The sequence below is a fragment of the Brachyhypopomus gauderio genome, chromosome 2, assembly GCF_052324685.1.
Source record: "Brachyhypopomus gauderio isolate BG-103 chromosome 2, BGAUD_0.2, whole genome shotgun sequence".
Lineage (NCBI taxonomy): Eukaryota > Metazoa > Chordata > Actinopteri > Gymnotiformes > Hypopomidae > Brachyhypopomus > Brachyhypopomus gauderio.
The window spans coordinates 17,918,780-17,941,688 of NC_135212.1; the positions used below are offsets into that span (position 1 = coordinate 17,918,780).

The 22,909-nt window shown below is 45.0% G+C and overlaps 1 protein-coding gene across 1 annotated transcript in view; it reads right to left on the bottom strand.

The window, feature by feature from the left end:
- Window positions 1-439: 439 nt before the first annotated feature.
- Window positions 440-22,909, bottom strand: part of LOC143490797 (cholinesterase-like) — a 27,410-nt gene continuing 4,940 nt past the window's right edge. Inside the window, exons 2-4 of the mRNA XM_076989269.1 lie at window positions 19,488-21,023; window positions 18,401-18,558; window positions 440-3,704 (exon numbers count right to left, since the gene is read on the bottom strand). Of these exons, the coding sequence (XP_076845384.1) occupies window positions 3,577-3,704; window positions 18,401-18,558; window positions 19,488-21,010 (1,809 nt within the window). The 5' untranslated portion in view covers window positions 21,011-21,023 and the 3' untranslated portion in view covers window positions 440-3,576. The remainder of the gene's footprint in view (window positions 3,705-18,400; window positions 18,559-19,487; window positions 21,024-22,909) is intronic.

The following is a 22,909-nucleotide window of genomic DNA, read 5'->3' on the forward strand; positions in this document are numbered from 1 at the left end:
TGCATTTAATCTGTAATTAGTCTAAATATTTATTAACTCTACAATTAACATTACAATATATAGGTATAGATTCAAACACAAATAAACTAACTAGTAGCATGTGACAGTTCAGCACAGGACAGTTGGGTATACAATATCAGTGATTTTTTTGTTAAAGAAACTGCAGATGCTATAAAGTTTAAAGGCCCTTGCCATATTACCACCTTCCAAATGACAAAACTCTAGATCAATCTCACACCCAAAGTGTAAGTCCTTTAAAAATGTCTGTCTGTAATATACATGTTAAATCTTTTAAAAGATAATAACTGTAAAACAGATCCAGATAAAAAGATACATACATATATCCATATATATATATGGTACATATATATATATATATATATATATATATATATATATATATATATATATATATATATATATATATATATATGTACATATATATTTAATGGGTCCTCCTACAATAGAAAAATATCTTAAGTCAACTAAAATACACAAACAAAGGAAATGTATTTGCATTCTGCAGTATGAAAAAATATTTGAACTACACAAAATCTGCTGACTGCAGTTTGGACAGTGAATGCTTTAAACAGTATAAATTTTGGCACAGTGTAAGAGAACATTCAAGCAAAAAAAGCTTCCTTCTTAAAACGGCCACCCCTCTGCCAATGAGTGGTACAAGCAGACAGCTTCTCGGGTCTCCCATGATCACCAGACCAAAGAGGCAGCTGTCTGGCACAGCGATCACCTGAGTGATGGTCTCCGTCACACTGACCTCTCCTTCAGTGACCGTACTTCACACTCTCCACATGTTCTTTATGCATCCACCCTTCATTCAGGGCTACGCCCATGCCCCTGGGTTTGGCAAAACCAGCTGTGATTGGTGCCCTCAGTCTTCATCACAACTATGAATTAGCACATCTGACAATGAAATGTCCAGATAAGGCTAAATGCTCTTTCTCTGATGTCTGATATTCACAAAAAAGCCTGCCTAAGGGATGCAAAAGCAAATGTATCGCCATAACAACAATGGTAGTGGAAGTGCTAAAGCCAAGAGCTGCAAAAGCTCAAACAAAATCGGAAAACAAAATGTGCTTGTCGTCCACACCTTCACTTAAGGTATGTACAGTCACGCAAGCAAGGAAGTAACGGCTTGACATTTTAAAGTGTCGGTTACATGATGTAAATGAACTTTAAATAAAGTGACAAATCAGACTCAAGTTAAAGTTAGTGGCAGTGTGGCCATCTGTAGCATCGTCACCTGTCAGGTCAGAATAGCTGGGGGGGGGGGGGGGGGGTGGGGGGGGGGGGGGGGGGGGGGGGCATGGGTTCGTGATGGTAGAATAAAGCCAAATGTAGTCCATTAGCCCATGTAGCTGGACCACTTGGAAATTTTGATAATTTCTAATTTAAAATCTTCTCTCAAAAGTGCCCATACGAGTTATTTATTTTTAGGACAAATCTGTATTAATGGCCCATGTTAGCTGTGGCCCTACGTTAGCTGTGGAAGGTAAATCTGATCGGTGGCATGAATACTGAATGACTACTGAACTGAATTCTCGTACTGAACTGCTAAGAGAACCTGACTGAACTGAACTGCTCTCCTGATCTGTGGATATACAGTGGGGAAAATAAGTATTTAGTCAGTCACCAATTGTGAAAAGTTCTCCCACTTAAAAAGATGAGAGAGGCCTGTAATTGACATCATAGGTAGACCTCAACTATGAGAGACAAAATGTGAAAAAAAATTGAGAAAATCATTTTTTCTGACTTTTAAAGAATTTATTTGCAAATAATGGTGGAAAATAAGTATTTGGTCACCTACAAACAAGCAAGATTTCCGGCTGTCACAGACCTGTAACTTCTTTTTTAAAAGGCTCCTCTTTCCCCCACTCATTACCTGTATTAATGGCACCTATTTGAAGTCGTTAACAGTATAAAAGACACCTGCCCACAACCTCAAACAGTCACACTCCAAACTCCACTATGGTGAAGACGAAAGAGCTGTCGGAGGACACCAGAAACCAAATTGTAGGCTGGGAAGACTGAATCTGCAATAGGCAAGCAGCTTGGTGTGAAGAAATCTACTGTGGGAGCAATAATCAGAAAATGGACGACCTACAAGACCACTACTAATCTCCCTCGATCTGGGGCTCCACGCAAGATCTCAGCCCGTGGAGTCAAAATGATCACAAGAACGGTGAGGAAAAATCCCAGAACCACAAGGGGGGATCTAGTGAATGACCAGCAGAAAGCTGGGACCAATGTTACAAAGGCTACCATCAGCAACACACTACGACACCAGGGACTCAGATCTTGCAGTGCCAGACGTGTCCCCCTGCTTAAGCCAGGCACGTCTGAAGTTTGCTAGAGAGCATTTGGATGTTCCAGAAGAGTATTGGGAGAATGTCATATGGTCAGATGAAACCAAAGTAGAACTATTTGGTAAAAACACAACTCGTCGTGTTTGGAGGACAGTGAATGCTGAATTGCATCCAAAGAACACCATACCAACTGTCAAGCATGGGGGTGGCAACATCATGCTTTGGGGCTGTTTCTCTGCAAAGGGACCAGGACGACTGGTCCGTGTACATGAAAGAATGAATGGGGCCATGTATTATGAGATTTTGGGTGCAAACCTCCTTCCATCAGCAAGGGCAATGAAGATGAAACGTGAGGAGATCTGCATGGAGGAATGGGCCAACATACCAGCAACAGTGTGTGCCAACCTTGTGAAGACTTACAGAAAATGTTTGACCTCTGTCATTGCCAACAGAGGATATACAACAAAGTATTGAGATGAACTTTTGTTATTGACCAAATACTTATTTTCCACCATTATTTGCAAATAAATTCTTTAAAAGTCAGAAAAAATGATTTTCTCTTTTTTTTTTCACATTTTGTCTCTCATAGTTGAGGTCTACCTATGATGTCAATTACCGGCCTCTCTCATCTTTTAAGTGGGAGAACTTGCACAATTGGTGACTGACTAAATACTTATTTTCCCCACTGTAGCACACAGGTTCCACGGTAATGGCACATGACTACCATACAGGGGATCACTGAATGGTTTTTACTATTATGTTTCAAAATGAAAGGAAAAAAAAAACGTAAAAATGGAAATAAATCTCTGTTCCTCAAACACTTACCACAAAGCAAACAGAAGAATACCTTGCATCTTAAAAATAAGAAAACCCCATATATACATTCATTACTCATTCAATTAAAACAATGTATACAAATAAAAAAACGGAATTAATAAGTACATGTTATTTGAGAAATTTAAAATGCTTGAAATAAATGTAAAAAAACAGAAAAGTAAGAAAATGTTACATTATAAACTCTTCAACATTTGATCCACTTGCCAAGCAAGTCAAACAAGTCTTGCTTGAGGCCTATTGATTGTGCGACTGAAGAAAAACAAGGCACATACTTAAAGAAGATGCATGCCTGCCTGTAGTGGGATCACACACGAGAACACACGGAGTCCCCTGGCATGTGCACGCACTGGCTTCTGCAGGCTTATTGACTTGTAAAGCGCGCTGGCCGGGGCTGACGAAGAAAAGCGCGGCCACGTTAAAGGTTCTCACACTGGTGCTTCTTCACTGAGCTGTAGTCGTTAAATTGATTCTTCCAGTCCAGCATGTAAGAAAGCCAGCGATGAAACTGACTCTTCCACTGTAGCTCCACTTCGTCAATACTCACTGTACCGAGGAGAAGGGAGAGAAGGAGAGGAGAAGGGAGGGGAGAGAGGAAGAGAGGGGAGGGGAGGAGGGGGGAGGAAAGAGGGGAAAAGAGGAGAGGGGAGGAAAGGAAATGAGAGGACAGGAAAAAATAAATGTCAAGAATAAAGACCATAAAGCCACACAATCAGCAAGTCCTCATTTGAATTGCCTGCATATTTCTCTGTATCAGCATTGCTATGGTAACACTGGTATGGTCTAAAGCCCTCTCTCAGACCGCCTTTCTCTCTGTGCCTCATTCACAGCACACTGTCCCGATCTGCCCCCCCCCCCCCCCCCCCCCCAAACTAAGCCTCGAGTTGGTTTCAAGGTTACAGACTTGGCCATACAATATTCACACACTGCTCTTAAGGTTTCAACCAGAAGGTGTGTGGGAAACGTTCCGCATCACCAGCCCTTACCAACAACTTCTGGTTGTCTACAAGTCTCCTACCAGGGAGGGTGACAGCAGATCTGTCCTCCTACCATGGCCTTACAGATAGATGTATGCTGCATAGACGTTTCACTTCATCACAGCTGTCTGTGGTGCTACGCTGTAGTGCTACGCTGTAATGCTACGCTGTAATGCTACGCTACGGTGAGACAGCTATGCTATACATCCCACTGTACAGTTGTTCAAATGGTCATGGCAGTTTCTGTAGGTGAATTAGTGATATTTGGAAGGAAATTACAATGTTACATTTTTAGTTCCACTATGAAGTGAAGTCACATTGAGAGGTGAGAGGATTCATCAATTGCCTAGCAACAGAATGCTACGCTTCTCTGCTTATGTTCCACACTGAGACAGAGAGATGGAGAGAGAGAAAGAGAGAGAGAGAGAGAGAGAAAGCAATAGCAGCAATAAACACAGCATATATATGACTGTATAAAGCTGCTACACTGATTGTATTATGCATAATTGCATTCACATGTTACGCGGCGCAGTATATGGTAAATTTAAATTTATTTTAAACCCATCACGCTTTATTGTCCGTCCCCCCCCCCCCAAGTTTTCCTTAGTATCATAATCTGTACTATTTATCCTGCTGTATAATACTTAGTGAACATATTTTAGAAATATATAAAGACGTATGTTTTAAAGATGTTATTATGTCTTCTTGTTGGAGAATGTACAGTAATACTACACCACTGCTTGATTTATAGAGGAAGAGGCACCCTTTAATCTTTTTCTTCTTCTTTCTGCAGTTCCCGTTTAGGGGTCGCCACAGCGGATCAAACTCCTCCATCTGGCCCTGTCCTGAGTGTCCTCCACTGACACACCAGCCACACTCATATCCTCTACCACTGCATCCATAAACCTCCTCTTAGGTCTACCTCTCCTCCTCATGCCTGGAAGTTCCATCCTCAAGACCCTCCTACCAATATACCTCTCCTCCCTCCTCTGTACATGTCCAAACCATCTCAATCTCGCTTCTCTAACTTTATCTCCAAAACATGCTACATGTTTCTGATCCTATCCTTCCTTGTCACTCCAAATGAGAATCTCAACATCTTCATCTCAGACACCTCCATCTCCCTCACCTGTCTCTCAGTGCCACTGTCTCTAGTCCATACAACATAGCAGGTCTCACTACTGTCCTATAGATCTTTCCTTTCATTCTAGCCAACACCCCTCTATCACAGATCACCCCAGACACTTTATGCCATCCACACCACCCTATCTGCATTCTTTTCTTAACCTCTCATTCACTTCCTCCATTACACTGTACCCTCGACCCTAAGTAGGTAAACTCGTCAACCTTCACCAAATCAATTCCTTGTAACTGGACCTGTCCACCATCTGCCCTCTCATTCACACACATGTACTCTGTTTTACTCCTGCTCACTTTCATTCCCCTGCTCTCCATAGCATATCTCCATCTTTCCAAGCTCACCTCTACCTGCTCCCTACTCTCACTACAGATCACAATGTCATCAGCAAACATCATAGTCCAAGGGGACTCCTGCCTAACCTCATCCGTCAGTCTGTCCATGACAATTGCGAACAGGAAGGGACTCAGGGCTGATCCCTGATGTAGTCCTACCCCCACTTTAAACCCGTCTGTCATTCCTACCGCACATCTCACTGCTGTGACACTGTTCGCATACATATCCTGCACTACCCTCACATACTTTTCTGCTACTCCTGATTTCCTCATACAATACCACAGCTCCTGTCTCGGTACTCTATCATAAGCTTAGCATAGCATAAGTCAACAAACACACAATGTAACTCCTTCTGTCCTTCCCTATATTTCTCCATTAACACTCTCAAAGCAAACATAGCATCTGTGGTGCACTTAGCTGGCATGAAACCATACTGCTGCTCACAGATCTCTACCTCTGCTCTAAGCCTAGCTTCCACTACTATTTCCCAGATTTTCAGGCTGTGGCTGATCAACTTTATTCCCCTGTAATTACTACAGCTCTGAACATCACCTTTATTCTTGAAAATCTGTTATGTAATGGCGTTGCTTTCGGGGAAAGCGCTACGGTGGGCTACACCAGTGTGGGAGAACCAACCGGAACTCTGTTCCTCTTTTGAGCGGTTTTCTCGGGCTATGCGGCAGGCATTTTTTCATCCGGCTTCTGGGGGTATTGTCGCGTCTAAACTGTTGCGTTTACGACAGGGCAGATCGACTGTTGCAGAATACTCGTTAGATTTCCGCACACTGGCAGCAGAGAGCGATTGGGGTTCAGAGGCGCTGGGGGCTATTTACATAGAAGGACTGAGTGAAGAGATAAAGGACGAACTGTCCCTCAGAGAGCCACCCAGCAGTTTGGACGACGCTATAGAACTCACTGTTAGGTTAGACAATCGGTTACGGGATCGCAAACACCGCCGTTTGTTCGCTCCACCCAGTGTTAAACCAGTGTCTCCAGTACGCAAGACTACTCAAGGGGGCGGCAAAGCGTCAGAACAGCCCATGCAGTTAGGGCACACTCGCCTCTCCCATCAGGAAAGACAAACCCGCTTACGGGAGGGCAAATGTCTTTATTGCGGCCGGGCTGACCATAGAATTGCTGAGTGTCCCGAGTTACAGGGAAAATGGCAGAACAGGGTTGCACCGATGGGTCGTGGCGCTTATTTCCCCGCCTGCGGTCTGATGCCCCACATAGTGATCTCATGAAGGGGTTCAGACGAACACCGGGTTTTGGCTCTCGTGGACTCGGGGGCTACTGGCAATTTCATTGACTCTGCCCTCATAGCTTCTCTCTCTGTACCTCTGGTTCCCCTAGAAAAACCTCTCTCGGTGTCCGCTGTGGAAGGCAGGTTGCTCACTTCAGGTGATATAACCCACCAAACAGTCCCTCTGACAGTTACTATAGGGAACCATCACGAAACCCTCACCCCTTATGTCATCGCTGCGCCCAAACTGCAGCTGATCTTGGAGTTTCCCTGGCTTCAGCGCCACAATCCTGATATTGACAGGCTCAACCTTTCCATCAATCGTTGGAGTAAAGTGTGCGAACAGTCATGCTTGGTGCCCCGCTGCAGTAAACCCGGGGACAAATAGCAGAAATAGCAGGCTTAGAGAAAGTCCCTGCTGTTTACCACGACTTAAAAGACGTGATCAGCAAGCGTAAGGCAGGCTTCCTACCCCCGCATAGAGCCTGCGATATTGCTATCAACCTCTTACCTGGTACTACTCTACCTAGGGGGCGTTTGTTTTCCTTAGCACTGCCTGAACGCAAGGCTATGGAGTCCTACATTCAGGAAGCGCTCGCTGCTGGTACTATTATGCCTATGTCTACCTCGACGACATTTTAATATATAGTCGTACTGTACAAGAACACCAGCAACACGTACGTCGCGCCCTCCAGTTGTTGCTGGAGAACCATCTCTACGTAAAACTGGAGAAGTCCCTGTTCCACGTCTCCGAGGTAGCCTTCTTGGGGTTCATCGTTGCCAAGGGTCACCTGGCTATGGAACCCGCCAAAATCAAAGCAGTGACTCAATGGCCCGTGCCCACGTCAGTTCGTTTAGTTCAACGCTTTCTGGGTTTTGCCAATTTCTATAGACGGTTTATCAGGGATTTTGGCTCCCTTGCTGCTCCGCTCTCTGCCCTTACTAGTAAAAAATTGGGGAAATTCACGTGGACCCCTGAAGCCCAGAAGGCGTTCGAGACGCTCAAGGGCCTTTTTACCAGTGCTCCCGTGCTGCGGGTTCTTGACCCTGAGCTCCCTTTCGTTGTCGAAACCGACGCCTCTGATTTGGGCGTTGGGGCGGTTCTCTCTCAGAGGGTTGGGGAACCACCTAAGCTGCACCCCTACGCCTATTTTTCGCATCGGTTCACCCCTACGGAGAGGCGGTACGACGTAGGGGACAAAGAACTCCTGGCCGTTAAAATGGCCTTAGAGGAGTGGCGGCACTGGCTGGAGGGAGCCCGTCACCCTTTCCTAGTCTGGTCGGACCACAAAAACCTGACGTACCTCCAGCAGACCAAGCGTCTCAACGCCAGACAGGTATGGAAAAGATACCGTGCCAATTCGAAATGTAATCGCTACTAGGCAAAAATGGAAATGCAATCCACAAAATGCATTGCTTTTCCATACAAACATGCACAATACGTGCCACAATGAAATGCAAAAGCACTATTACATTACGTTTCAATGCACTTTATCTCTTTATTGAAAAACAATACACAAGAATTACCATTCAAAACCAAAACGCTGAATTTGTGCCAGAATTGAATATAATACAGCTCGAAATGTAATCACGGCACCGAGGTATTGCTTTTCACCGTACGGTATTTCTGACATAAATGTCTCCTTTAAATGTAATGATCACGAGATTGATTTAAACACTGATGTGATGAAAACATGCCACAATGAAAAGTAAAAGCTCCAGTGTGTGTGGATTTGTATTTAAAGAAAGAAACGCTGAATTCGTGCCAGAAGCCACCTTGAAATGCAATCGACTGAACGTCATTGTATTCCACTGTGTCTCTGCAAAGCTGTGTTTGTGCCAGAATGAAATCTAATCACTGTCCAATAGGAACGCTCGCCGAATTTAGGGCGGGGCTTAGACTCCAGTCAGAAGCAATCGCTCTTAGTTTGACTTGAAAGCAGCAGAAATGTCTTTTCACGACAGAATAAAAGAGGAAATAAACAGTCAAATTGGACAAATTGAGGCTGGTGCAGTTATAGATGACTACGTGCTTAACTAAATTAAGCTGAAGGTGCTGGACAATATTGAAAATGGACCTTGAAAGTGTCGTACATGTGCTTGAATTCCACCTTGTAAAGGTGGATGAACCCTGCAAACAGCGCTGAAGAGCGGACCGTCACCTCGACCCGCCACAGCGGAGCCCCCGCGATTGCTACCCGCATTTTCCAGATTATAAACCGCTACTTATTCCCTCACGCTTTGAACCATGCGACTTATAATGAGGTGTGGCTTTTCTGCAGATGTTTCTTCACCCGTCAGGGGTGGAACAGAAAGTTAATCAGGTGGTAGGACAAAGTGGTAAATCAAAGAAGAAAGTGCTCATTTTCATTTAACTCATGCAAGCAGAAGGCACGACGGAGAATTTTTTTCAAACGAAAATGCATATTGCACACGCATAAAAACACTACAGATGATATTCCGGAGTTACAGTGATTTTAACTTAGTTCATTGAGCACTCTAGTTTTGTCCTAACTAGATATTTAGACATAATACTGCTGTAATACTGCAAAGTCATGGTCAGAGGTGAACTTCGTATAGCCAGTGTGTATTTTATTTAAAATAATTAACATCCTTGAGCCAGTGTGGCTTTGGACATAGATAATTCCGTGCCGTTTGCTGTGATGGATAATTAAAGTCTATCTCTTATTTATGCATAGAAACATAAATCGACAATATAATCTGTAGCGTCTTTATGCGCGGATAAACGAATTCAACACAACACCGGCCGAAAGACCTTACAGGCATGAACTCTGAACTGTCAGGCACTGTTCAGAAACTGATCAGTTCAGTTAAATGTACAATGAGTCCCCGCTTAACGATGGGTTTAGAGACTGAAATGTCCGTCGTAAAGCAGCTTTTGTTTTTAAGCGTGAACCTAGATTTAGATACGCTTTAATTTTTACGCATAAATACAGTATAAAAAAAACGAACAATGTTCTCGTGCGTAGAGCGTGAGAGAGCGATCGCCAGGGCCGGAGTGGGACACTTTTTCAGCCCGGGAGTTTCATGCCCAAATCCGGCCCAAAATTATTTCTCCCCCCCCCCAATCGGCCCAAACTAGAGACTGACATGAGCCGGCCCATCGGGAATCCTCCCGAATCTCCCGATTAGCCACTCCGGCTCTGGCGATCGCGTTGCCGAGATGAGCTTATCGTACACAACACTCCACTGCACTCCACTACACTCCACAATTTTCGCAGTTTGAGATTCGTTTGGTTACTTATTCGCAGCTCCTTATTCGGCGGCTGAAGTTGGTTCCTTATTCAAAAAGGTTGTGTTCACGATGCGTGTTTGCTGCGCGCTTTGTTTAAAAAAGATAGATTAAACAAACGAGCATAGGAGCATACATTTAAGAGGTTATTGTTTCCGATACTGATTTTGTGAATGTAGAAAAAAAATAAAAATATAATGAAAGCATTCCTTATTTAAAATGGTTTCTATGGTATCTATATGGTTTCTTATTGAAGGCCTTATTGATGGTGGACCAGAGAAATTGGAGAGGAACCTGATTTTAGCTTGATCCAACATCATTTTATACCTCAAATATATCTGGAAACACAGCATATTGAGTAGGTAAGCGCACAGAAAGCACACTGAAATGATTCAGAGGGGCAAATTCAGAGGCCTGCTGTATGCCTATAATGCGTCGGGCCAGACAAGCAACACATGCATCATACGTAAACGGTTACTATCTGTAAGAGAAACCTCATTTTGGCCTGGCCCAGCATCATTTTATGCCTCAAATCTAACAGGAAACATGGCATATTGAGTAAAGCGCACAGGTGAAATGGTTCAGAGGGGCAAGCTCAGAGGCCTGCTGTATGCCTGTAAGGTCCTGGGCCAGGCAAACCTCAAAACTCAACTTGCCCCGAACACTTCATTATTTTAAACATTACAAGCACATGTTGAATGAAATTTGACTTTTATTTGTAACATTCTCTAAACGTGAGTTTTCAATGGAAAAAAAGTCACACCACCAACTGATAAAATCCATATCCAATATATACAGTCATTTTTAAGTCCTTCAGTTAACTTCTGTTTACCCTCCACTGTCTGCAGGCCTTGTTGCATATATTTTCCAATTAGTAAATCTATAATATAGGCCTACAATTAAGACAGTAAAAAGACCAAAAAGTACGAGAAGGAGTTATAGGCTACTGAGTGTTTTCATTACACGAATGCAGATGGGCATTTTTCACAGGTATTGGGGAACTTCCCGTTTCTTCTTTCATAAACGAATGTGTTAATTTATGTTGCCTAACAAAACCTATACAACAGAAAACGTTCAGCTTAACACATAGATTTGCAAACTCTACCTTAATTATTTGTGTGTGGTCGTCCTCACGTTATCTATCACTGATTTGGGCTAGTGCGACTAGTTTATCAAGTGACCAGTCGGCTAAAAATGCTTAGTAGTTTGGTGCTGTATGAGACATTTTACAGCACAAGAAAATGATTTCACGTTGGGCTTAAGCTGGGCGTACACTGCGATCTTTGGCCCATTTTCAGCCGATTTTTCACTCGTGCGACTATTTTTGCGATTGGGCCGAGTTTCGGCTCAATCGCGTGTCATGCATCGTATAGTTTACACAGGTAAACGAGGAGCGATTCACACCTAACGACCAACTCCCAATCAGAAATCGCAGCGTCGCAAGAATATCAAACATGTTTGAAATTCAAATCGCTCTTCGTGAGATCGCATGAGAGCGTCGGGTCGTATAGTGTGAGTATATGAATCGTGAGCTGTGAACTTTTAAACCCTGCGATTTAGTCGTACAGTTTGAGTTGGAGCTGAATACACGATTTAAAATATCGTACAGTGTACGCCCAGCTTTAGAGGGCAAACGGTACGATTTGACTTGATGTGTATGTGACCTGGCTGGTGGGGCACGGGAGAAGAAGTCTATCTGTGAGCGTGCGTGTTGTGCTGAAGACGCTTCCTTGAACTGAACTGCAGCTGCAGCGCATCTGGTGTTAAAGGAAGAGAGAGGTCGGGTGTGTGCGAGGTGGTGGCTCATTTTAGGGCATTTTTTTAATCGCTCAGGTTTTCAAAAGACCATTTCAAACCGACCTCAGTAAAATGATGATAATAATAATAATAATAATTATTATTATTATTATTAAAAAACGAAGTTTCAAAAGGGCACTTTCGTTGATAAAGGACAGAGTTGGTGGTGCTTTAGCACCACCTGATGTCTATGTGTGCACGCCACTGCTCAAGGGTGTTAAATAAAATACACACTGGCTATACGAAGTTCACCTCTGACCACGACTTTGCAGTATTACAGCAGTATTATGTCTAAATATCTAGTTAGGACAAAACTAGAGTGCTCAATGAACTAAGTTAAAATCACTGTAACTCCGGAATATCATCTGTAGTGTTTTTATGCGTGTGCAAACTAGGGGTGTCAGAATTCGACACAACAAGTTCGTTTGAAAAAAATTCTCCGTCGTGCCTGCTGCTTGCATGAGTTAAATGAAAATGAGCACTTTCTTCTTTGATTTACCACTTTGTCCTACCACCTGATTAACTTTCTGTTCCACCCCTGACGGGTGAAGGAACATCTACAGAAAAGCCACACCTCATTATAAGTCGCATGGTTCAAAGCGTGAGGGAATAAGTAGCGGTTTATAATCTGGAAAATGCGGGTAGCAATCGCGGGGGCTCCGCTGTGGCGGGTCGAGGTGACGGTCCGCTCTTCAGCGCTGTTTGCAGGGTTCATCCACCTTTACAAGGTGGAATTCAAGCACATGTACGACACTTTCAAGGTCCGTTTTCAATATTGTCCAGCACCTTCAGCTTAATTAAGTTAAGCACGTAATCGTCTGTAACTGCACCAGCCTCAATTTGTCCAATTAGACTGTTTATTTCCTATTTTATTTCTGTCGTGAAGACATTTCTGCTGCTTTCAAGTCCAACTACGAGCGATTGCTTCTGACTGGAGTCTAAGCCCCGCCCCAAATTCAGGCGAGCGTTCCTATTGGACAGTGATTAGATTTCATTCTGGCACAAACACAGCTTTGCAGAGACACAGTGGAATACAATGACGTTCAGTCGATTGCATTTCAAGGTGGCTTCTGGCACGAATTCAGCGTTTCTTTCTTTAAATACAAATCCACACACACTGGAGCTTTTACTTTTCATTGTGGCATGTTTTCATCACATCAGTGTTTAAATCAATCTCGTGATCATTACATTTAAAGGAGACATTTATGTCAGAAATACCGTACGGTGAAAAGCAATACCTCGGTGCCGTGATTACATTTCGAGCTGTATTATATTCAATTCTGGCACAAATTCAGCGTTTTGGTTTTGAATGGTAATTCTTGTGTATTGTTTTTCAATAAAGAGATAAAGTGCATTGAAACGTAATGTAATAGTGCTTTTGCATTTCATTGTGGCACGTATTCTGCATGTTTGTATGGAAAGCAATGCATTTTGTGGATTGCATTTCCATTTTTGCCTAGTAGCGATTACATTTCGAATTGGCACTGTTTCTTTTCCATAGACAGGCCAGGTGGGCCCTGTTTTTTAGCCGTTTCGATTTCACTTTGTCATACCGTCCGGGCTCGAAGAACACTAAAGCCTGACGCTTTGTCTCGTCAGTGGGAACCTCCTCTCGTAGACAGTCCACCTGAAACCGTGCTTCCCCCGGGGGTTGTGGTGGCACCTATTCGGTGGGGTATTGAGAAGACAGTGCAGGACGAACTCGCCAATGAACCCGGGCCTAGCGGTGTTCCTCCTGGCTGTCTTTACGTTCCCTCAGGTGCCTAGCATCCACTAACCCTGCGTCCTGGGCTGGCCACCTGTTGTGGGCTGAGTACGCCCACAACACACTGTGGCATTCGGCTCTGGGCATGTCGCCCTTCGAGTGCTTGTTCGGGTATGCCCCTCCTCTGTTTGCGGATCACGAGCAAGCCGTGGCTGTGCCTTCCGCTGTGGCTCAGTTTCGGCGCTGCCGCAAGGCGTGGTCATGGGCCCGCTCGGCCCTGTTGAAGGCCTCCTCCGCCTATTGCCGCAGTGCCAACAAGCGCCGTCTCCCTGCGCTGTCCTTCCGTCCTGGTCAGCGGGTGTGGTTGGCGGCAGGTAACTTACCGGTTCGGGGTGGCACTAAGAAACTGGCTCCTTGCTTCCTGGGTCCGTTCAAGATCGACCGTCGCATCAACCCGGTCACCTACCGTTTGGTACTCCCTCCTTCCATGCGTGTCCACCCGGTGTTTCACATGTCCCATCTCCAGCCGTTCTTTTGTGGTTCTTCTCCAGCCCCGGCTCCTTCTGCACCGCGTATGGTTGGTGGGGGTCCGATTTATATGGTGCGGCGTCTTTTGGACGTCCGTCGGGTCCGGGGGCGAGACCAGTTCCTGGTGGATTGGGAGGGTTACGGGCCTGAGGAGCGGTCTTGGGTCCCCAGGGCACGCATCCTGGATCGATCCCTGATCACTTCCTTTTATCGTGACAGGGCTGTGGCCCTGGTCCCGCAGGGTCTCGGGCCTAGAGGGAGGGGTTCTGTCAGGGTTAGACCCAGGCGCGTGCCTCCTGCCGCCACTAGGCGGAGCACGCGAGCTAGACCCAGGGGCAATCAAGCCCAATAGACTGCAGCTGTCGGCAGCCTATTTAATACGGGTGACTTCAGCAACTCATTGCTGAAGTTGTTAGTTGTCTGTGCACTCGCAGGCTAAGCCAGTTTCTCTTGCCTTCGTGCAGTTTCTACGTTTCTCTCGTTCTTTTGTTTCTCTCCTGAGCGTTCTCAGGTTTTGTCTGTCTTGCGTTCTGTTTTTCTCCTCTCTGTTCTATGTCGGTTTGTCCACCAGTGTTCTGGTCGACAGACTGACAGGTAACCAGGTAGAAGCTGTAGGTCGTGTTACCTAAGCTTCATCTTTTTGTTTCTTATTTTTCTCTCTTCCCTTTCTGACACGTTGAGGCGTTCTCCGTGTGATTTTCGTTTTCCCTGTTTTTTCTTCAGCGACGCGTTGACTTCTTTTCCGCGTGTTTTTTGTTTGTTTACTTACCTGGTCTGTACGCACGTCGAGTTTCTCCGTGTCGTTCTGCTGTTGTTCCTTCTGGGGTTTTTGTTTTCGTTTTCCCGCAGTCGCGGAGGTTTCAGTTGGCTGTTTTTTGCCGTTTGCTTTTAGTGGGTAGCGTTTGAGTCCTCGTCACGTCAAAACCAACGCGTTACCGCCGTGATCGGAGGCGGCGCGTAACACAGTCCTCATCCTTTAACTTCCACCACCTGATCTTAGGTACCGCTCTCACTCTCTTCCTCTTCTTCACCTCCAAAACCATCCTACATATCAGCATCCTATGCTGTTTAGCTACACTCTCTCCTGTTAACACTCTCCCCTTGCAATCACTAACCTCTTTCAGGTTTCGTCTCCTACAAAGGATATAGTCGACCTGTGTGCATCTTTCCCCACTCTTATGTTACCCTGTACTCTTCCTTTTTCTTAAAGTAAGTGTTAACTACGGCCATCTTTATCCTTTTAGCAAAATCTACCATCATTTGTCCTTCCGTATTCCTTTCTTTAACACCATATTTACCCAACACCTCATCACCACTGTTCCCTCCATCAACATGTCCATTTAAATCTGCTCCAATAACCACTCTCTCTTCTTTAGGAACCTGCAAAACAACTTCATCTAACTCTCTCCAGAATTCTTCTTTCTCCTCCACATCACAACCTACCTGAGGAGCATAAGCACTGATGACATTCATCATCACCCCATCAATCTCTAACTTTATACAGATCACTCTTTCACTTACTCTCTTTACCTCCACTACACTCTTACTAAACTCATCCTTCACGGTTACCCCTACTCCATTTCTCTTCCTGTCTACACCATGATAGAAGAGTTTGAAGCCACCACCAATGCTCCTGGCCTTGCTCCCCTTCCACTTGGTCTCCTGTACACACAGTATATCTTCCTCCTCTCCATCGCATCAGCTAACTCTCTCCCTTTACCTGTCATAGAGCCCACATTCAACGTACGTAACGTTCAACTCTAACCTCCACCTTACTGCTCTGCCTCCGCTCCTTCAGCTTCAGAACCCTCTTCCCCCCTCTCCTCCTCCTCCTTGTCCCAACAGTAGTCCAATTTCCACTAATGCCCTGTTGGACAACAGCACCAGTGGTGGTCATTGTTAACCCGGGCCTTGACCGATCCGGTATGGAATTTCTGTTTTTGATCCGCATCATTTGATTTGGCGCAGTTTTTACACCGGATGCCCTTCCTGACGCAACCCTCCCTATTTACAGTGATGTCAGTAACGCGTTACTCTAATCTTACCACTTTTTTCGGTAACGAGTAATATAACGCGTTCAATTGAACTATTTCCAGTCCCGTAATCAGATTAAAGTTACTTATCCAAATAACTGTGCGTTACTATTTTTATTTGCCCTAGTAAAAAAATATATTTTTGCTTTCTTCTTGGCTCAGTTCTACTTGTGTCTGACCGTAGCGCTCGACTCCGCACGCTGCACGCGACCCTGTGAAAGCGCGAGCACGTTTTACAAGTCATTTTTTGCAGTGTCCTCCCGTAACGACATGTGGTAGTATAAAGAAACACCCCTTAAAAACAGGGAAGGAACATTTACCTGAAGAATTTTAATGTTGCTTTGTGTTCCACGTTTAAAAAGTGCTGGAATTTTGACTAACGTCGCCTACTTTAAAATGTTTGAAATTGTAATGGTATTTCGTTTCACAAGCTGTCTGACTGAACAGTTCGCTTGTATTATGTTTACAAATAAATTTACAAATAATACCGCGCAGCTACACAAACGTAATGTCAGGAGATACTGTAGCGACTACTACTCCTCACGGCAGGTCTGGCCCTTTAGGTGACACTGGGGGGGGCGGCAGTTTCTGCCTCGGTTACCGAACCTGCTTCAATACATTGTTACTGTTAAAAATGCACTTCCAATAAAGTGAGTATTGGAAAAATTTATTTTGCTGCTGAATGTAACTATTAAAGTAACTTGTAATCTAACGTAGTTACTTTTAAAATCAAGTAATCAGTAACGTAACTAAGTTACTTTTAAAAGGAGTAATCAGCAATCAGTAATCAGTAATCGAATTACTTTTTCAAGGTAACTTAGCCATCACTGCCTATTTATCCGGGCTTGGGACCGGCACTAAAATACACTGGTGTGTGCACCCTAGTGGCTAGGTTAAGAGGCACCCTTTAATTCTGGATTATTTTCATGGTGGAGGCTCGGTCAGTTTACAAGTGTTTGCGTGTGAGTTTATGTGCGTGTGTGCGTGTGTGTGAACCTGAACCGTATGTGTGTTCTAATAAATAAAGAAGACGAAGCTCGTTCAAGCAAAGCTGTGTGCAGTTGTTCACCAAAGCGCAAAACAGAATTGATTCATTCCATCTCAGTGTCAAATTCAATTCAGCTCCCTAAGATTGCACAGCCTGGAACTGCGGCTGGACTTCTCCGTTAGCCTACATATCAAGCATTCCAATCCTGTGTACCATTAAACACCACCTTGCAAAGACCTCCAAACCCTGATAAAACCACAAAACAAGTTTCAGTGGTTTAAGCTGCAATGATATCTAAAAAGTTGCTTCTAAAACAGCTTCCAAGGCTTAGAGAGGAATTGTAGTGATGGTTGCAGCCCTTCTAATGTGCAAGTAATCCCTGTCAGCATAAAGCTTTTAGAGTAACGCTGTCCTCCGTCTCTCGGTACAGTGCGCAGCGTTCAGGGGCTGCAGTCATGGGTAACAAATAGCGGAAGAGCATCACGTTTTGTTCATGTGATTTAAATGAGCAAGCTAACTATAGTGAAAGACGTCCTTACAGTTCACAAACACTCAGGTCTTACAGGAAGAGGCATTACATGGAGCTTGGAGTGTGACGTAATCCTCGACCGAGAGACCTTGCACATTCATTATTCATTATTTATTTTCTGCCCTGAGTATTGCTTATTATTTCCAGTGACTTCTCGCTGAGTGAATAGCTGAAACATCCAAACAGCCTGACCTGATATCTCAAAATGTGTGTAAACCTCAAGCTGAAACATTTAAAACATGGGATAAATAATTTCTATTTTCAGAACCACAAGGGCTGTCTCTCATTCTGCATAATAAGCATGCTAAGAAGAGTTCAGGTGTTGCTCATGCCCTAATAAGCATCGTGCTCCAAGGCTGGGGTCGACCTCGCTCCTCCAGAGTCTACTACAGCCTGCCGTGAAGGTCCAGGGTCACCAAAACGGAGGCGGCCAAGCAGCTCCACCACGAGCTCTCTCGGCACAGAAACACCCTTTCATGCTGAGCCGTGATGGGGCAGGCAGAGCTAGCTGAAGACAGTATGACACTGAAGAGTCTAAGGTCGGATACTAGGATTCTGGAAGTGCATCGGATGTATAGTGCTGGGGTATGTGTGGGAGTGATGTGTGTGTGTGTGTGTGTGTGTGTGTATGTGTGTGTGTGTGTGTGTGTGTGTGTGTGTGTGTGTGTGTGTGTGTGTGACATCTCTCTCCCACTGCCTTCGCTGCTACCCTCACCAGTCACATGCTGAAGTTTAGGTAAGAAACTGTCCCAGAACTTGCACTGCTGGGCCCGGAGCATGCGGAGCGTTTGTGGGGGCTGGGCATCCAGGGTGACGTACTCCTGCTGGTCCACGGTGAACAGCGGCCACGACAACCCGTCAACACTCGGATCCCTGAAAACCAACGAAAACTGGCAATAAAAACAAACCAAGCCGCAAAAACCAGCCCAGCCATCAGTTTATGCACAGACCAGAGTCATCAGACGGAACCCACGAAACAGTTCAGCGAAGATGCTGACATGCTTTTTAAAAGAACCTTTTTAAAAGGCTTATGGCCTTGTAAATTCAAGGGCTTCAAAACCCAAACTCCAGAAACAAAGATCACAACTGTGCTTGGCTGACTTCATTGAGCATACAGAGCCGGTCGCTCGGCTGTACTGTGAGAGACAGACATCAGTGCGGGCTCCTCTGTTTGCTATTGGTCTCTTAGGAACAATGTCACTGCAGAGGCCATAGTGTCTTCCAGGTTTCTCTGTGTGGGTGTGTGAACTGATAATTGAAAGATACCAAGATCACAATGGCAACAGGAGTCTGTTGCTTTCTTTTGTCAGTGTATGCAACTACGGCAACTACAGTGCAATAACACCTCTACAAAATTATTATTAGGCATGTGTGAGAATGATGTGTTGTATAATTAAAAGCAAGTGAAACATATTATATTCATCTGTATATTAATCAGTTCCAACATTATTCACAAATTGTATAATTGTCAAATTGTCATTCATTTAATATATTTTGCACTTTCCTAGTGAAAATATTTGCTTTTCTTAACCAATTAATACTCTCTGCAGAAGTTAAATAAATTTGTTAACATTTTAGGAGTGTAAAGAGTAAGTTCATATAATGTGGTCATGGCACAAAACAATGCATTATATCAGTGTAATTTTTAGCTTTTGTCTGAAACTTTTCATGATTTTTTTTTCCTGTATTCAAGCAGTACTAAAAAATGATTGACAATCTTATTTTAGTAGACTTCATTCATGAATAAATAAGCGTATTGTAAAATATATTAATTACATTAAGTATATGGAAATCATACTCACCCAGTCTTAGCAAAGTTTGTCCAGTGCCTCATCATCCTCCTGCTTATGGCTACTTCCTGCTCGGTGTAGCCAAGAGAATGGTTATTAGGGATGCCGAACACAAACTCGATCTCATCCCCATGCATCACCCCCATCCACTCAGGCCAGGAGTTGGAACTGGACCGATGGTCGAACCTGTACATTCGGACACTGCCTCCGTGCTCCACGTACCTGCGGGCGAAGTCTAGCAGGGGGCAGGAGAAGTAGCGATCTCCGACCAGCCAGCCTAGGGAATCTCTATTCTTTTGCCCGCTTAGCTCATCCGTCCAGTCGGTGTACTGGAAGGCGGCAGCCTCCCGGGCCATGTCGCTGAAGCCCGGGAGGCTGTTGGCCACCCCCTGGTAGAACTGCTCTCTGCTTATCAAACTCTGGTGATGGATATCGAAGCCGCTGGCACCATATACCAGAAAATAAGAGCCTTCGTTTTTGTTCAGGCCTAACAGGAGGTCAGTCTTCAGGAAGCGTCCAGACTGGATCAGGACATCAGGCATATCCAGGAGGAAGTCACCATCCACTGTCGGAGGGAAGGGTACACTTATAATCGTGGGGTCACGGACTACATTGAACTGGTGTCTGACTATATTCTCCGCATCTGCAGACTGTAAGCAGGCCAACAGCTCATCGGGAGAAGACCAGAGTGGGCAGTCCAGGAGCTGGGCTAGGGTCGATGAGCGGTTCCAGGCCTCGGCCGCCTCCACAGCTGCCCATGCAGCGTTTGGGGTGCCACTCTGCAGGACGGCGCGGCTGAAGAGGCCATGGCTGCCGGGGGAAAGTAGATGGAGACCGACAGACCCCGCACCAGCACTCTCGCCAAACAGAGTCACGGAGGATGGGTCTCCCCCAAAGGCAGCAATGTTCTCCATGACCCAGCTCAGTGCCAGCCTTTGGTCAAACAGGCCCATGTTGCCACGGACACTCTCGCTCCCTGGGAGGGCCAGGAAACCCAGGGCCCCCACCCTGTAGTTCATAGAAACCACCACGACCTGCTCCATTTGGCTGAGGTACCGTCCATCATATACATCCAAGGAGGCGGTGCCTGTGCAGAAGCTGCCTCCATAAATCCACACCAAGACGGGGAAGAGTGGCTGCTCAAGGTCCTGAAGTCTTCTAGAAGGAGTCCACACATTTAAGTAAAGGCAGTCCTCGCTCAGCCTGGTGTTGGGATTCCACATTTCAGCACCAACAAAGCCTGGGAATGTCATGTCCACAAACTGCAGGCAGGAGTTAGAAAAGCTGGTCGCATTTCGGACGCCACCCCACTCTGCTGCAGGCTCCGGACGACTGAATCGGAGCACACCCACGGGTGGCCTGGCATAAGGGATACCCAGAAAGGCTACCACGGAGCCCTCGCTGCCTGGCACAGGAAGCCTTACCCCACGTACTTTCCCTCTGCTTGTGGACACCACCAGCTGGTCCTGCCCAACTGCTGGCTGGAGCAGAAAAGCCCAGAGCCACAATAAGGTGGCGACACAACGTCCCTCCATCACGTCTTCCAGTCTGATTTAAAAAAAGACCAACAAAAACTGTTAACACCATAAGTGGCATCCGAATGCACCATTTTCCCCCCGTGACACTGTGGCGTCGTAGGTACAACCGAGTCCCAATGGAGTGGAAGGCTGAGACAATCAAATCGCTCTCAGTGACTCACTCAGACGGACCAGCCCCCACGTCCCTCTCACCACTTTCCCCGATCAGTCAACTGCCATTGGTCGGAGGAATCGATTTCCAAAATTAGAAGCCGTGATTACTTATTGTGATAGTGGGTAAATCCTGCTTGATTAATATGGTCTGCCTAAGCCAGTCCAAAATGTTGATTCTTCACGTGCTTGTGAAAATGAACCTAATTTTGGAAAATGCAACGTGAGCCATGCTGAAGCTTTTTCTAAGGCATTGTGACGGCATTTTGGACAGGTGCATTGAGAGCTTGTGACATACTAAATTAATAACAGGACTTTGTTTTCCCTCTTGAAATCTCATCAAACCCTCATTAGGCCTCTAACTAGCATAGCGGGTATAAGGGAATTCCTACTTTGAGTTGATGCTATGATAAAATACGATTAAGTGAAGCCCTCTCATCGTTGCTAAAGCGGATGGTTGGCCTCTGTAACTCGGTGGTTTTGAATACAAGTCCTGATGACTCCATTTGCACATTTGTTCCATCGTTTGCCCTCATCAGGCTGTTATCATACCCTTCACAAGCAGAGTCGAGTGCATTAGAGCAGGTAAAACACACACACACAAAAGGCGTTTAAAATCGAGTGAAATCTCCCACGATGCATGACATCCATGAAATCTACACAGGCATTTAGTGAGAGCATTAGTAAGGACTGAACTAACCTGTACACAGGCTGGATCACCAGCAATTGCTTGGATCTGGTTTCATTTTATAACATTAGAAGATTAATGTGTGTCAGGAAGGAATTCAGCAGGTCTGATCCGGGCATTCTCTATGTAAAAAGATAAAAGGTCATAGAAAGCACCCAGGACCATTTAAGTCACCTTAACTATGACAAACTCCCCAAATGTGGGGGGACCACCAGTTCAGCAACTAAATGCACGATAGACAGAAACCCAAAGAAACCTGAGAGAGAAAGGCTGGGCGTTTGCTGTGTTACCCATCAGGTTATAAACAGTTTCTTAGCTTTGACATGCACTTCTCATTTAATTATTCCGAAAAATACAGATTTAAACAAACAATTTAAATACATTTTAAAAACTATTATGATGGTTTGACGCCATCAAGCTGAGGCCCCTCGGTGTGAAGAAATGATCACTGGGAGAAATGTAAAGAGATGACCCCTGAGAGGAACGTACTGAGATTAACCCTGAGAGAAATCTACTGGGATGACCCCTGGGACAAATGTACAGAGATGACCCATGGGACAAATGCCACACGAACATTTGATGATTGCTTTATCAGACAAGCAGCACCATTATTATCGTGTCATGAGCATCGGGTGCACATAAATGGCACGTAAAATGTCAACATGTCCCGAAGGGCTTTTAATGCGTTCGTCAGACCCACATCTGCATAAATAGAATCTGCTAATCTCTGGTGTTTGCATCAAAAGGAAAAAAAAAAAGATAAGGCCAGTTCATACTCCAGACTTCTTTCTTCCATTGAGTCCCTCAAGATCAAGGCACATTTGTTTTTCAATCACCCACTTCTCTCTCTCGTTCTCTCACACTTACTCACTCACACACAGTCACCCACACACACACACACACACACACACACACACACACAGAACATTGTTTTTGAGGTTCCCTCTGCCCTTCTCAGCTCATTTCTCTCTCCTTACAGGTCTAATCATAGGACAGAGGTCCCCGCGGAGAACTGGGCAGAGCTTCCCATCTCCAATATTCACATTGCATGGTTGCTC